This window comes from Phalaenopsis equestris, unplaced genomic scaffold (genome assembly GCF_001263595.1).
Source record: "Phalaenopsis equestris unplaced genomic scaffold, ASM126359v1 Scaffold000413, whole genome shotgun sequence".
NCBI classification, from domain to species: domain Eukaryota; kingdom Viridiplantae; phylum Streptophyta; class Magnoliopsida; order Asparagales; family Orchidaceae; genus Phalaenopsis; species Phalaenopsis equestris.
Window position 1 is genome coordinate 565,002 of NW_018164854.1, and position 17,296 is coordinate 582,297.

General features: G+C 33.9%; 1 protein-coding gene across 2 annotated transcripts in view; it reads right to left on the reverse strand.

Moving 5' to 3' along the window:
• The window catches only part of LOC110027043 (uncharacterized protein slr1919), a 74,231-nt gene that overhangs the window by 40,101 nt on the left and 16,834 nt on the right, over positions 1-17,296 (reverse strand). For both annotated transcript variants that reach the window (XM_020728310.1, XM_020728309.1), the window contains 2 exons: positions 13,251-13,335; positions 9,216-9,385 (listed from right to left, as the gene is read on the reverse strand). In XM_020728310.1, the coding sequence (XP_020583969.1) occupies positions 9,216-9,385; positions 13,251-13,335 (255 nt within the window). The remainder of the gene's footprint in view (positions 1-9,215; positions 9,386-13,250; positions 13,336-17,296) is intronic.

A 17,296-nucleotide genomic window follows, 5' to 3' on the forward strand; every position in this document is an offset into this window, starting at 1 on the left:
ATAATAAAATTGGCAGGATTGAACATTTAAATAACATCATCTCTAAAAATGCAGCCACACATTAGGATAGTTTGGGAAGTCACTGAGGGTTCTCCTCAGGATCTGTGACATCCCCTACCTTTTCTTTCCTTTGGACTCCTGAAATAACTGTTCATGTTTGAGCCACTCCCATTTGCCCTTCTACGTCCTACCTCGAAAACCTGAACCTTGAATTCTTGTAGACTAGAACCATTGATCATTATCGAGAGTTTTCTCAAGTGACTCCCGTCATTTGGGATGTAATTAACTATAGGGGCTTGCCTCTATAGGGAACTTGGAACCCAGGTAAAATAAACCCTATTTAATCTTTGTATTAAATAGGGGAATTTGTCGGTCATATATAAAAGGTTCGCAGACCAAACGGATGTCACAAATCTCATAGTTTGCAGGATTGGGTCTATCGCTGAGGTCTACACTTATCTCTCGGGAAGGTGTAGTATTTGCGGTATCAGACACGATTTTGCAAACTATCAGACTAATGAGATCCATTTGGTCTCATTTTTCAAAAATTAAAACATACTTTCAAAACCCAAACTATATATCTTTAATATTTAAATTAAATCTCAAAAATTATTTTTCATATATCATATTTTTTCAAATAAATCTAATCGAAAAAAAGTTGACCGACAGCCACTTGAGGTAGTAATTTGCCCTCTTAGGCGTACTAATTAGGGTTTTTTTTTGCCGCGAGATATTTAAATAGGCTCCCTTTTTTTGTTGTTGAGACTACTTTGGCTTGGTTTTATGCAATAGATATTGTTCTCTTTAGTCTTATCTAGTATGTTAGAACTCTATTAGAAAATGTGCTTGTAGCATGACTAGATCTACGTGGTAAACTCTCCCCCTTCAGCTTTCACCCAACCTCGATCCAAAATCTTTACCTTTGCTGCAACCCAAAAGCAGGAGATCCACCATGCAGTTAAAGAGAAATCCTCAAAAGGAGGTTTAAGAACTTATCATAGAAAAGATGTGAAGAGTAATTCTCTAATTGCAATAGTGGCTTATTGATATTAAAAGAAAACAACATGAAGAAGTCAACCACAATTACATCGGTGACCAACTAGAGGTAAAAGCTGAAGAAAACATTCTCTATCAAGAAGCCTAAAGCAACGAAGAACCGATATGACTTAGATTTGATATTAAATATTGAAGGAGAGATGATAACTTTGGAGTGAAGGTTGATTTACCATATTTTGACTGTCATATGAATCCAAATGAGTTCATTGTGTGGCTTCAAACAGTCGACTGACTCTTCAAGACAAATATGTTCCACTTGATGGAATAGTGAAGTTAGTGGTCATTAAATTGAAAAGAGTGTTCACTATGATGAGAGAATTTGAAGCGCTTGCGCCAACATAAGAGCAAAAGCATGATCACAATCTGATCCAAGACAAAGAGGGAGATGCAATGCAAGTTTCTCCCAGCACACTACATACAGGAAAATTTTTTTAACATTAACATTTATAGCAGAAGGATCTATCAGGAATTAAATACACCGTTGACTTTCAATAGTTTATATTGAAGTATAAGTTGGTGGAACTAGAGGAGAACACCATATCCTGATATCTTTGAATATTAAAGTCATTTATTCGCAATGCGATGCATTTACAGCTTTATTGAACTTTGTAAGATGTCTAGACCCTAGCCCATAATGTGGAAAAGAAACACGTTAACATTAGGTCCACTCCGCCCTTCACATAAGGTTTAATTATTGGGTTGGGTGAAATGAGTAACTGACCAGGGTACCAAGATCTATCTCCCATGAGAAGAAGCTAACACAAAAAAAAAGAGGATTGAACATACCAACACCCATAAGACATTCCTAGCCATGAAATGCTTAAAGATAAAGGATGTAGACACATTGCATCTAACTGCCTAAACATAATAGGGATTTAATGTAATGCGCAGAATGCAATGGAAGAAGTAGATAGTGGAGAGTCTGTAGATGAGAGAAATGGAGAAGAGTATCAGTTACACGTAGACAATGATGAGATGCTTGTCGTACAACAAGTTATCTGGTCTAACCTGGGAAGGATCATTAGTGGTTTAGATACAACTCTTGCATATCAATTATACTGTGAATGAAAAGGTGCACAGTCTCATCACAGAAAGATATAGTTGAGAGAATGTTTTGTCCACGCAAATAGTGAAAAAAATGAGCTTCACTACCCAAAAGCATTCACAACCATATTCCTTGACTTGGTTGAAGAAAAGGAATAAGATTAGTGTTAACAAGAGATGTTTGGTAGATTTTTCTACGAGTTACAAGATTAGGTGTGGTGTGATATCGTGCCAATGAATACTAGTGTTATCAAAGCATAAAATGAAAGATTTTATTTTTTCTTCAAAGCGCACAGCATAGAGAGAAGCAGTGTTTTTAATAACCAAAGCGCAAATAGGTTATATAAAACTATTAATGTATAAATACATTCATTAATAATTATAAAATATAAATTATGACTTAAAAGTTGATATAAATGGAAAAAAAATGTGGTGCAATACATAATTTGATGACAAATATTGAGTATAAACCTGCAAATTAAAAATTTTAAATAATTTTTAATAATTTGTTGTTGTAATTAAAAAGCTTAAAATTGCAAAAAAAAAAAAAAACAAATTAACTTTGGCTCTTTGAAACTCGCCTCAGCAAAGTGATGCAGAGGGTCATATGCCTCACTTTGCTTTGCTTGTGAAACAAGCTTCAAAGTGCATTTTTAAAAACATTGATGAATGTATGTCACATTCTTTTAGACCGACTGTGGCAGTATGACGACATACATATCATGAAAACCACAAAAACACCTACTCATTTAACAAGAACAAGATGTGTATTACACTTTTGTCTTTGAATGAGTAAACAGTAATGAGCACTCAAATAGAGAAGGGAGTTATAGCACCTCCACTGCCCATCTTCGAGGTGGGCCATCTCGCTCCTGTAGAGCCTGGTATGCCAAGCACCTCCCAATGCAAGTACATTTTAACTTATTTTAATTTGAGTTACTATTTTATTTCATTATATAGCTGCCAATAATTTTTTTTTCATATTTTATCCTTCCAGATAACAAGTCCACAAGATCAAAGATATCATCAAAAATCAGTTTGATACTTCGTAACTGTCCTAAAAACTCTTGATTGATGTTCGAGACATGTGGTCTAGAGAGTTTGAGATAAGACCTAAATAATTTTGATTTAAAGTAAATTTAAGTTATCTTTTTATACTCACAAAATATGTGTAATATTTGTGGTGCAAGACTTTTGGTGGAAATCTTACCACACTCAGGAAATCCGATGGAACTTCAAGATCTGAAGGGTCACCCGATTGCGATATATGTTTATCGAGATCCGCAAGTAGCAAAGGACCATTTGGATAGGGAAGGATGTTTAGTTCAAGTTATGTAACACCTAGGACTCTCTTGACTGTCAGGAAGAAGCAACATAACCGGATCTTCAACTATGAGGGCATAGGTACCTCCTTAAGCACCGAAGGTTCAGTGCCCCATACTGATTATAGAAGGATGATAAGATTAATTCAGTGTATTAAATTGAACAATGTAAACAATTTTTTTTAACATTATTATATATTAATATAGGCAAACAGTTAAACAAGTCCACCTCCGCTGAGTTGCACGCTCACACACACCCACATCGAGCAGATTAGAGTTTGATTGACGACAAATCTCAAAATGTCTTTGCAAGTTAAATGGTTTTTTTAAATTTACAATTTTATTTTGATGTTAATTACCTCTTTCTAATCCTTTGTAAGATGCGTATGCGTGCTTGAAGGAAACCCACAGTTAGAGCCCAATGGGAGCTAGCTCTAGTGGCCAATCTGAGTAGACAAACTTCAAGCTCTTGAGGGAAGCTGCTGGGAGAGGAAAAATGGGAGAATCTACGGCTTCAGCACACAGGGATTTGCTTATGAGGTCTCCAATGAGAATTCGTCATCACTTGATGACAAAGTCAGTAGGTGTGTGACTCCCTTCACCAAAAAGTTGCAGGCCTATTTTTCTACTAAGTACTGAGCAACTTTAGATTGAGTCAAGGCTAACGTTCTCAATAGAGAAGACAATGGAGGTCAGGGCGTATGCTGAGGACGAGGCCAAGGTAGCGAAGAGGAAAGAACGGTTGTGACGCAAAGACACTTCGGTGTGGCAAGCGAGCTATAGTACAGTAGGAGGACCGGCAAGACATATTTTTTTTTATTTTTTCTATGTTGATCTGCATTCTTTTATTTCTTTAAATTTATTCTACAGACAATATTCTTATATTGGATGATTTATTTAAATTAATTGTTATCTTTATTATGATTTATTCATTGAGAAGGTCTCTGTTTTTCTACACTATTTTGAGATGTTCTAAAAATTATTGTAATGCATTTCATTTTTTCATTGAAAGTGTGAAAAATCTATTTGGCTATGGCTCTTATTTAAATTTTTGTTTTCGCTACAATTTTTTTCACGAAAAGTGGAGGGTTGTATTAGATAGTTGACCATCAGTGTAAAATTTTGTCGAGTTATGATATGAACCTTTCAAATTGTTGTATAAATGTTTGGGCGTCCCCTGAAAACGACACAATGTATGGCCTGAATATAGTGAAGAATGTGCAAGAAATGCCACATTGGTTCCCGGGTGTAATGTTATATAAGCAAGGGTTCCCACAATATGAACGGATGCGAACCAAGAAGTTAATCCATGAAACTATGTTGGGATATAATCTTGATTTATAGGTACTCTCACTGGCAAATTAATGGAACTAATAGATATTATGGTTCATAGAAAGATAAATATTTTATGCATTCAAATAACTAAATGGCTTCGAGAAAATGCTAAGGAGACTGATAACTTCGATATTAAATTTTGGTGTTTATGTAGGAATCATATTAGCAAGGGTGTAAGTGTAATTATAGATAAGAGTTTGAAATATAATGTCTTAAGAATTTATAGAATTGAAGATAGAATTATAACCCTAAAGATTATTGTTGATGCTAAGATTCTTAAGGTTATAAGTGGTTATGCACTCAAGTAGGTTTGTTTAGATATATGTTAAATAAAAATTTTAATTATTCTCTTATAAGAAAAAAAAGATTGTTGAGAATGTAAAAATTATAAGATCATTTCAAGTGAAAATAAGACATTAATCCTTAGTTTTTGATTTTAAGATGAAAAAAAAGAAAATAAAAAATATGATAAAATATTAACATAGAATTACAAATGATACATAAAAGACATAAATAAATGTATTTTTATGAGCAAACTTCAAGATTTTAAGATTTGAGATGTTCATGAAAAAACTAATTCCATGTGAGGCTTAGTTTTCGATTTTAAGATGAAAAAAAAGAAGATAAAAAATATAATAAAATATGAACATAGAATTAGAAATGATACATAAAAGACATAAATAAATGTATTTTTATGAGCAAACTTCAAGATTTTAAGATTTGGGATGTTCATGAAAAAACTAATTTCATGTGAGATAGAGTAGCAAATAATATTAAACAAGTGGCAAAAGATGTACTTAGCGAATCAAAAGAAAAAAAATATTTATAAATAAAAATAATTTGTGGAATAATAATGTGTAAAAAAAGATAAAATATAAGTTATATTATAAAAATTGATTTAAATATAAAAGCTTAGAGAATTAGGAAAAATATAAAATGGCCCAAATGGAGTCTAAGATAACTATTTGTGATGCTAAAAATTCTATTTTTAGCAATCTTTATAGTAAATTTTACACTAAAAATAATGAAAATATACGTATAAACTAGTCAAACAAAGAGAAAAGAAAAGTAAATATTTAATTCAAAAGAAGTGTATTAAAGAAGAAAAATAAAAAATATTTTTTTCTTAGATAAAGATATTCAACATGGGTGGGTGAGATATTTTGATAAACTTATCAATAAAGTCTTTGAAAATATCATTGACTTCAGTGATCTTAATATCGTATATAATAACAAAACTTTTTATTTTTACTATCGCATTAGTAAAAAGAAAGTCTATGAGACTTTAAAGAAAACCAAGGTTGAGGGTGAAAAATCAATAATACCTGGTGGCATCCCAATAAAAGTGTAGAAATATTTAATAGATTTGAGAATTTCTTGACTTACTAAACTTTTAAATATTATTTTAAAATCCAAAAAAATGTCCAACGAGTGGAGGAAGAGTATTTTGGTTCACGTTTTTAAGGATAAAAGGGATGCACAAGAGTGCAAATTATAGCTTAACTAAATTAACGTGTCATACATTAAAATTGTGAGAGAGTAATTGAACATAGCTTAAGACGTGATACAAAGACTTTTCACAATCAGTTTGGATTTATGTCAGGCTAGTGTACTATGAGAACTATACATTGATTGAGAGGTTTGATGGAGAAGTATAGAGAAAGTAAGAAGAATCTATATATGGTTTTTATTGATTTAGAAAAAGCTCTAGAAAAGAAAGATATTGATATGACTTATATTCAAGTTATTAAAGATATGTATACTAGAGCTGTCACTTGTGTTCAAACAAAAAAAGGAGGATTGACCAAGTATTGGATTGACCAAGTATTTTACTATTTCAGTTAGATTACATAAGAGATCAGTTTTAAGCTCTATCCTTTTTCTTTAGTTATGGATGCTTTTACTAAATTTTTACAGAAGGATGTACCTTGGTGTATGCTTTTCGCTGATGATAACCTTCTTGTGGATAAGACTAGAGAAAATATTCATGAAAACTTAAATTATGAAGGTCTACTTTAGAGTCTAAAGGCCTTCGTTTGAGTAGATCTAAGGCCTTCGTTTGAGTCTAAAGGCCTTCGTTTGAGTAGATCTAAAACTGAATATATGGAATGTAATTTCAGTAATAGATCTAGTGGCAGATTTGTAAAAATGAGTGATCATATCATTAAAAGAAATGAAAGCTTTAGATATCTCAAGTCTATTGTTCAAAGTGATAAAATATAGATGGCGATGTTATTAGTGGAATTCAAGTTGGATAATTGAAGTGGAGGAAGGCATCGGCCCTATTGTGTGATAGAAAAGTATTGCTTAGACTTAAAAGGAAAATTTTATAAGATTGCGGTGAGAACTGCATTACTTTATAGTGAAGAATGTTGGCCTCTAAAAGAGAAGCATAAAACTAGGTGTTGCTGAGATAAGAATGCTTGGGTGGATGAGTGGTCTTACACTTAAAGACAAAATATGTAACAAATATATTTGTGAAAGAGTTGGGATAGCTACAGTGGTAGATAAGATTAGAAAGAGTCGTCGTAAATGATTTGCTCATATTAAAGGTCGGCTATATGATGATCAAGTTAGGAGAGTAGATGTTTTAGATTCAACTTATGTTAAGAAAGACAGAGGTAAACCTAAAAAGTCCTAGGCATGTTGTATAAAAAATTATCTTAATTTATTAGAATTAAATGAAAATATGACACTCAATAGGACACGATGGAGGAAAAGGATTTATGTAGCCAACCCCATTTAGTGAAATAAAAGCTTATTGTTATTATCAGTATAATTTTTTCGGTGGATTAACAGATGAAATTTCAGCCGCTAATCATGGACCGACAAAAATTGCAGTCAGATTGTAAGCGGTGAGTTTGTCGATCGTGAAATCTGGTAATTTTAACGATTGACATATCAATTGGTAAGTTGATAATTTTGTAGGTCTATTCCGATGATTATTCAACTGAAAAAGGTTTAGGTTGACATTCAGCCAAAAGTGCGCTAGAACTTTTTTAACGGCAAAAAGAATTCAGTCAGAAAGGCATTTCCGACCAGCGATATTCTAGCTGACCGTTTTTCGCCGAATAAAGAAATTAACGGCAAAAATACTATCTTTTACCATCTGGTATATTCGGAGGTAATACATGAATTATTTTGTAATAGAAGAATGAAAAGTTTCAGGCAATTTCTTTCGAGGAGCTCAAACCAAGAGGTGATGGCCCATTCAAGATTGTTAAGAAGGTTAACGACAATGTGTTAAAGAGTGACCTAACTATTGACCACAATATTTTTGCTAGCCTTCAACATCATCTTCCTTTCGCATTATTATGAAGACTCAGATGCTTACAATGATAAAGACAATGAACATCACATTTGGCGAGAATAACGTGGGCGTCTGTTCATGGCAGGATGCAGAACATGGAGCTTTCCCGCGAAAAGAAATTCCCGAAATTGGAAGTACCAGTCTAATTGCTAAATCGGTTTAACACATCCAGTACCCCTGGCCCACGTGACCCCCTTGGGGTCCTATTTGACCTTATCAGACTTACTACTTGGCGTTTTTTCTTTTCCTTTTTTTTTTTTTTTTTGTTTTTTTTTTTACTTTTTTGGCTTGATTTTTGCAATAGAGATTGTTCTTTAGTCTTTGATCTCTCTCCGATGATGTGCTTATAGCCTGACCGGATCTAGGTGATGAACTCTTCTAGACATCCAAATACCTTCCTTTACCTCCACATCTGATGCCTACCTGCCGTTTCCTACTCTCATATTGCTGTCCAGCCATTTTCCTGCTGCATATTGTGCAGGATTTCAATCTCCATCATTCATTTCTCCACCATTGCTCCTCCTACTAATTCTTAACCCATCTCTCGATCCATCCACACCGTCTAGGAACTCTAAATCGGTGTCAATAATAAATAGGCCATATAAACTATTTCTTTATCTTCACATATCAGAAATTTGAAGTCATGTAAACCACATCATATCCAGCTTTATATGCACAGATCCAGTTCAACATTTTTTCAAGCCAGAGACAGCGACCATATAAAAGTATCCAAGCCTCATAGTTCGAGTAAGGCAAATGTTTAACAAGGCTATCAAATAGGAACCCAAAAATGACTGAAAGAAAATATTTAAAGACTTCAATGTTTAATATCAGAAAACAAATTAGGAGCAGAATTAAAATCTTACAAGGACAAGACCGAAGAGATAATCACTTTACAAGGATCTATTTTCATAACCCTTCATAATAATAAAGATCAAAATCATGAAAACAACAAAAAATTAAAGAAAAGCTGGGAACACGGACAGCATCAATTACATAATAGAGTTGGACCAACTGACTGACTCATAGATGACTAATCAGCACATAGTGAATTGCTTCATCTCTATGCACCATAAACTTTGATGGAACTCATATTAAAAGATAATCAAAGCATAAACCAAATCAACTAAAAGTATTCGAGCATTAACCTGATCAATTAAAAGTTTCCTGTTTAGATGTACTTCGGAAATCCGGTCAGAATCTATAAGTTTAATCCCATCAATCCACTCCATAGTGAGCACAGCCTTACGGGTGTAGTTCCAATAAATCTTGGGAACTTTTACGGAAGATAGCCTCAGTCCTTTGCCCTCACCAGTTCCTGACAAGCAAGTAAGATATCAACCGGTGTAAAACAGATGTTTAAGGGTACTGGCATGAACAGCCATGTTCAATAGCACTCCATACACAATGGGAAAGCATGATAAACCCACTGAAAAGTCATACAATTTACCAGCAAAAAGAGCAGAAATTTGAAAATATATTTTGAAATAGTGCAATTATATCCACAAAAGCATAATGAGAAACTTGAATAAACAGTGGAACCCAAATGACAAAAAGCATAAATTTATATCTACGAACAAATAGCATGGTACCAAAATCCATATTAATCCAAAAACCCTTCTCTGATGCTCTCGAATCCATCCTCCATTTGGTTCTCTATAGAAAAAAAAATCTATTTTCTGTGGTGACGAACCTTCCTTCTATCTCAGATTTGAGTTGTCCCACCTTTTTCTCCAATTTCTTTACCAAATTGTCTATTTTCTTGATTGTCCTCACTCCCAAAAAAATTTTCGATCACAAAATATGAAATCCTCAATACGCTGAAATGTAGTCGATGATTTCCAGCTAGTCTAAATCGTAACGTCCAATGCTGCAAAACTGCGATCTAGCAACGAAATCTGAAGAAATGGTGTTGCTAGGCAACCACTAAAATTTCTAGAATTTTTGAGTTCACACTGTAAAAATGATGGGTTCGATCACTCTGTCCGCCGTGATCCCATTGTTGCTTACCAACTACGTGAGAAGAAAATTGTACCTTTCCACGCCTCAAAAAAAGCTTTTACTGTTGTTGTACCAGGAATCTTAAAACCTGCTTCAGTGCCTTCTACAAATGGGAAGAAGAATAAAGGAATAGTCTTCTTTAGACAAATCCTACATTCCTTTCCCAGAATCCTCCCTCTTCAGAACACGAAAGTTTTTTTTTTTTAAAAAAAAACATACACTCCATTCGGCTCTGATACCCATTTGATACGATCTGACGTCAAAATCAACTCGAATTTTTACAAAAATTAGGGCAAACACTATTTCTTCAATAATCCAAACTACTCACACATACAAAAGATAAGCGCCTACAATTCGAGAGGTAGTCAATCTCTCCCAATTCCTACAATTCGAGAGGTAGTCAATCTCTCCCAAAGCCTAGACCTAAAGACTCACAACTTAGTCTAATGCATAAACCTAACCCTAAACATAATAAGCCTATTTATACCCAACAATAATAATAATAGACTAAAATGTCCTTATGCATACAAAAGACGAACTTGCCCTTATACTAGGCATAGACGTAACATATTCATGTGGCACAATACATTGTGGATTTAGAGAACAAGTCATGTAATAGCGTGAGGTGGAAGCTAACTCGAATACATTGTGCACCCATATAAGTTGTAATGTCGGTTACGAGGATTGTGCTGACTCTTGTTACTTTATAAAAATTGATAAGAAAATTTATAAATACAATATCATGTGTAAATGTCATAAAGAATAAGATTCCATCATTGCCTAAGGACTCATGATGAATAACCAATAAATTCTCAACGAGTGAAACAAAATAGAGATATAGTCATACTTTATTGTAGTAAATGTAAGCACAGTGGACAAAATAGCAGCAGCTACGATAAGAGGAAGCTGGGAAGTTGTAATGATGAGACCCACAAAATAGTTAAAGAACTTGGTAATCATCAAATATCATAAGCATCCATCCGCACGAGTAAAATGAAGAGTTCTATATTTATAAACATCTCCAAAATTTAATTCAATGTTGACACTATATTTACTTAATTTATTTTAGTTTTCTTTAGGACCATTGAAAATGTTATATTGATCTTCAAATAGAGACAATCACAATATAAACCGAAGCTGCAAAGGGGAATTTTTAATTAAAAAGCTAATTATAATTTTATAAAAATATTTGCTTGAATATTTACTGTACGTTTTGTATGTGAATTTATCCAGGGCTTCTCATTTCTAAAGGTGTACAGCTCCAAAAGAAAAAAAAAACCAATTAAATGAAATTGCTTGGGAAAAACAATTCAACGATCACATCAACACTTTTGGTTTGATGACTTTGAATGACAACATGCAGCTTTTGTTATTTTTTTTTTCCTTCCTATTGTAAATGATAACAAAAAAGAGTACTATTAGAGTCAAATACTTAATGTTCTAACTTGTTCTTCAATTGGTCGTATAATCAATTAGTAAATTTTGTTTAGATTAGTATTTTTCTTCTTGAAGTATATGTTCAAAATGTTTCTCTTATTCCAGCTACATAAAGAAGGCCATGAATTTACTTATTTTAACCTTTTAGATGAGTTAAAGAAGAGTTTTCTTAAGTCCATACTAATTATAAAACATGAGATGTGTCGTAATAAGGAAATAAAGATGCAAACAAACTATACATGTTTTTATTGAAGTTAGTTCGAGAATTATTGAAGAAAATAATTAAAATTGTCAAATATAAATAAACAAATTTTATTCTTTCTAAGAAAAAGATTTTAGTTAATATGTTTTTCCTTTTTTTTCACCTTTTTTTATTATTTTTTTATTTTTTGCTTGAAGAATATGTTCAAGAACTTATTTATAGTTGAGCTACAAAAACAAGGCTATAGAATTAACCTTAATTTAATTTTAACCCATTGGTTGTGATAAAAATATTTTTTACATTCATGTAGAATCAAAGATAAATCGAAATGTTGAAATACAATTCCAAACATCTATGCATGCTTATACCAGCATATTAGCAAAAAAATTGTTGATGAAAATAATTAATTTTAAAATATATATTTTGATTTTTCTAAAAATAATAATTTCAATATAAATAAATAAATCTTTTCTTTCTAGGAAATGATTTTAGTTTATTGGAATATATGTATCAAGTAAACTTAATAAAATGTTTAATATATATATATATATATATATATATATATATATATATATATTTATTTCATTCTTTCTAAATAAATATTTCATGAAAATTTGTATAATTATTTAAATTTCAAACAAATTGTCATAAAGTTACATTACAATGGAATTAAAATAAAAAATAAATAAAATTACATCATAAAAGATAAACTCGCTCTGCAATGTACACGATCCCAATCCACTCCTACTGTACTTTAGCAATTAAATACAAGGAAATATGGTTAGTAATGAATTAGGTATACTTAAATTAATAAGAAAATATATATAATCCAGAAAAATCTCTATTTTTAACAACTTGCTAATTTTCGTTAGTTTGGATGGTAGTAAGGTTTCATCCCTAATTTAAAAAAAAAAATTGAGGACTAATTCAACACTTAGATAGATTAAGCTTACAATATCCTCATAGGACAATTCTAACGTGTGTGTAACACCCAAATTTTGATATTTACACACTCTTAATAACACTCTAAAGTACAATAAATATATGCAAGAAAAGCTGTAATTCATTTTTAAAAAGATAGTAAGTGATATTTTTGACGTGATGTTATATATTTGAGTTGTATGCACGTAAATATGAAGTTTCAGGTATTGGGTAAACGCATGAGAATCCCGTGGTATGTAAGTAAATGCCTCAATTTATTTTGATTATTATGTTTTTATCAATCTTCCGGAATAAATTATATGGTTAAATTCTTTATTATCCAACAGTAGTACATCATTGACTTCATCATAATCACACTTAACCCTCACGAGTGATCATTGTGATGCCAAATACAGTTTGAAAGATGGTTCTATAATTAATGAGCTAAGAAAGTTGCATATTTTGTTCGAGAACGAAGCACAATATACAACTAAAACCAAATAGTTTCTAAGATTCTTTTACTAAACAAATTGCTATACCGGGATAAATCTTGATGGACATCAAAATTCAACTTCGCAGTACACTGCTAACAGTACAAGCTTGCAAAAGTATAAAAACTTACTAGAGGGAAGAGAATATAGAGACGCAAACTTTTCAGCATTTTGAGCCTCAAGAATATAATCGACTTCTTCAAACATGTGCCTTACCTATCATTTTCAAAATTTATAATTAGCATATAAACAAGAATAATGCACGCAGAACATAGAAAGCCATGCAATTAATATCATGGACAATAACATAACCACCGCAATCTTATTTAAATGCCAATGTTACTAGAAAAAGTGGACCCAAGCATTCTAAAGCAATCCTATTTTGACAATATGACCGATAGAATTTGTACAACACATAATGTTCAGTGAATTTAAAAAAAAAAGAATTTTATTTTTTTTAATGTTTTTTTTTTTTTTTTGTGGGGAAGGGGTGTCACCGAGCAAATTTAATCACAAATACTGAGCCCGAGACCTCTTGTTTGAAAGACCAAGCTCTCAACCAACAAGGAAGGTGGCTTACAAAAAAAAAAAAAGTTCTCATCCTTGAATAAATTAAAAACAAAAAAATGAAAACTTTCTAGATCTTAGGTCGAATGAAAATGAAAGAAAATATGAGGTTAAAGAATTGAGTTATTCTTTCACATCAAGTAAAAGATTTTTCAACATAAAGTCTAGTTTGATGATGTGCTTCCGCATGATAAACAAAAAACAATCAAAAGAATAAAGTAAAACTTGCTTGTTCATGTATAAAATCTTGTTTCTTTTAGTTGAATAAAATATATATATACATCATCATCAACCTTATGATACAAAACTTTAACAAACACCCAAGGGGAAACGAATATTATTATTGAATTCAAAATCTGGAATTACAACAAACAACGGGGAAATTGGAAATTGCAACAAAACAATAACACAACACTAAAATTGGGATTGAATCTAGAGTGTAGGCGATGCTAGCTAGGTGTATGCACCTCCTAGGAGGCGGTTAGCAAGCTCTAAGGGGGAGGACAGCTAACCGAGCAGTTGTCCCTAGGTGGCAGTGGCAGGGGTGGAGGGAATAAACAGCCGCTTGTAGTTTCTTGGGGGTGGCGGTAGGGGTGGAAGGTAAAAACAATAGCTTCGCTGTTTTCTGGGTACTGGCAACAAGGGGAAAGCAGCAAGGGTGAAGGGAATCGATGCAGGAAATGATGAGAGATCAAGATACAACTGAAGCGCCACTTGGAATCCTAGAATACATTCAGCTCATAGAAGGAAAAAGAGACGTCGGCTGCTATCCCAAAGCAAATCATAGAAAAAACTAAATTGTAGACACCAACAAAAGCAAATATATAGTTCTAGAAAACTAGAAGTGGACCCTACTCCAATTGGGCAACAATCCCTAAGCCAAGAGATTCGGCCGACCCTCTAGACTAAATCAATCAAGACAACCCGCTTCACATATGTCCACGCCCCGCGTCAATCTCTGAGGTATAGAGAAGCCTAGACCTCAATAGTCGAAGCTTATGTCTTCTCATAGTATAGAGTTAGGACTACCACATTGAATGTAGCATAAATATTATACTCTCCTGGTTGAGGGTCTTCGATTGCGCTTCTAGAAGCACATGTCCCACAAAACACCTAAAAAAGTTTCATGCATTGCGAGCTATCTCTAACTGTCCCCAATTTGTGGGTACATTGTCGAACTAAACAGGAACTTCGCGCCAAGCGTACTCCGCAGAATCCTTCAAAAGTAGCTCAATATTGGCTCATTCCTCTTTGAGGTGAAGACAAGTCGAACCTCCCTTGATTGTGGCAGCTTTGGCAGTAAGACGTCGATCAAAATATCATGAACCTATCTCTGTGGTGATTGTCTTATGTCGAATATCATTTTTTTTGTCTCGCTACTCTCTAACATCACTAAAATTGATTCCACTAGTGCCTCTCTCATGGCAGGAGAACCTTTAAATTCGAACACTGTAAAAGATAGGAGATCTATACGCATTTCATCTTTGATGAATGAGTAAACGTTCTTAAACCCATCATGTCGAGTTTTGTGATCAAATTGTCACGGTATTCTCAATAGGATGTGAAAGGCATCCATGAGTACAACATCACATAAAACCTGGTCACACAACTGATCTGCAAAAGAAAACTCAAAGAGGTATCTCTTGTAAATGTTTATAATGTCGCCCTTCTTTAACAAATTCAGAAAAAAAAAGGTTGAGAATGTCTCTGAGTGATGAGACTCAACTTATCCACCATCTACGTAGACACCACTTTCTCAAAATCACTTCCATCAATGATAAGGTTTGACACTTTTCCCTTCATAGTGCAACGGGGATACAAGATATTGTGGCAAAGCCACTGCTGCTCTCTTGTGGCTGTTGTCTGAAGGACCTGTCGAACCACAAGTATATCTCCCTCATCATCTAGAAGTTGGTACTCTTGCATCTCCTCACTATCTTCTATGTCTTTAGTACCACAACCCACTACTTAGTGAAAAAAATAACTAGGGTAGTAGGGAAACAGGCGGCGATGCGTCCAAACCCATGACATCCAAAACAATTCATTGTGGCCACTGTGATAGGTGTAATGTTCCTCGCGGGCTTCTCACTCCAATCAATTATATCACATTTCTAGATAATTTTCACACCTTCCTCGAATGTACTCCAACTAACTCCTAATGTGGGTGACTATCTGAATAAAGGCTCAAATGTCCTGATTTAATTCTACTTTTTCTTCATCTTCAGGACCAATGTCTGAACATCACTCAATGATCAGTAAAGTTATAGTTGATCAACATGAATGATGGCTGACTTCAAACCTCCTAAATACTCGATTATGGTGTTCTCCTCTATCTCCATCAGCTCATATTTTAGCCTGAGCTGATCAAACTCCATAGTGAACTCCTCTACTAACAACTCCCCCTGATGTAAGTGATATAGCTTAAGAACATGTCATGGCGGTACCGTGGGGGTAGATACTTCCTTTGCATCTCCTTCTTCTCTCAAGGTTCCTAGCTTCTCTGTCTAACTTTCTTCAAATACTCCCACCATAAAAAGGCAATTTTCTTCAACTTTATGGCAACAAGTTTCACTCTCCCATCAATTTGCACCTCCTTATACTCAAAAATTCTCTCAATAGTATGCAACCACTCAATGACGTTATTTGTATCCATTCTTCTCTTGAAATATGGTAAGTCTACCTTTATTCCCACATGTCCATGTCATCCAAATATCACTCCATCCCTCGACCGCCTCTGACGTTGAATCTCAAAGCATCGTGGCCTATCATACTCTTCACTAAAATCAACCCTGTGGAAGGGATTCAAATTTTCCTCCCTCTATCCTCTTTGAGACTCACTATCACGTTCCACGGTAATCTCTCTATCGGTCCCTTTATTAATTTCACCAAGTCTTTGTTGAGGTCCGCAGATTACCCTCTACATCTTTTCCGTGGTAACTTTTCGATCGGCTTCTGACACTTGTCTCCAGAATGAAATGGCTAGGGTTTAGCTTTGGGAGGTGAAAGATGTATAACACTTATTTAGGGTGCAAAAAAAGGGTAACACTAAGATGAAACTATGACTAGGCTAGCTCTGATACAAAATGAAATCGTACTTTCACAAACACCCAAGGAGAAACAAATATTATTACTAAATTCGAAATCTGAAATTACAACAAATAGAAGGGAAATCAAAATTGCAACAAAACAATAGCATAACACTAGAACTAGGGTGGATATAGGGCGTAGGTAATGTCGGCGATGAGTGTGGACCTCTCAGGGTGGTCTCAAGGACGGGGTTAACTAGCTGGAAGGAGGACAACAAACCAAGTGACAGTCCCTAAGCAGAGGCACCAAGAGTGGGTGGGTGGGTTGCGGGGTGGGCGGGGCAAATAGCAACTTTGAGTGTGCCCCACAGGAGGTGGAGACTAAAAACAACATCTCCATTGTTCTCTGGGAGGAAACGTTTAGGAAAGATAAACACAACATGAAGACCAAGATACAGTCGAAGCAACACATGGAACCCTAGTATACAACCCGTAAAGGGATAGAGACGTCAGCAACCGTTTCAAAGCAAATCACAAAAAAAAACTAAACCCTAAACACCAATAAAATTAAATATATAGTCCTT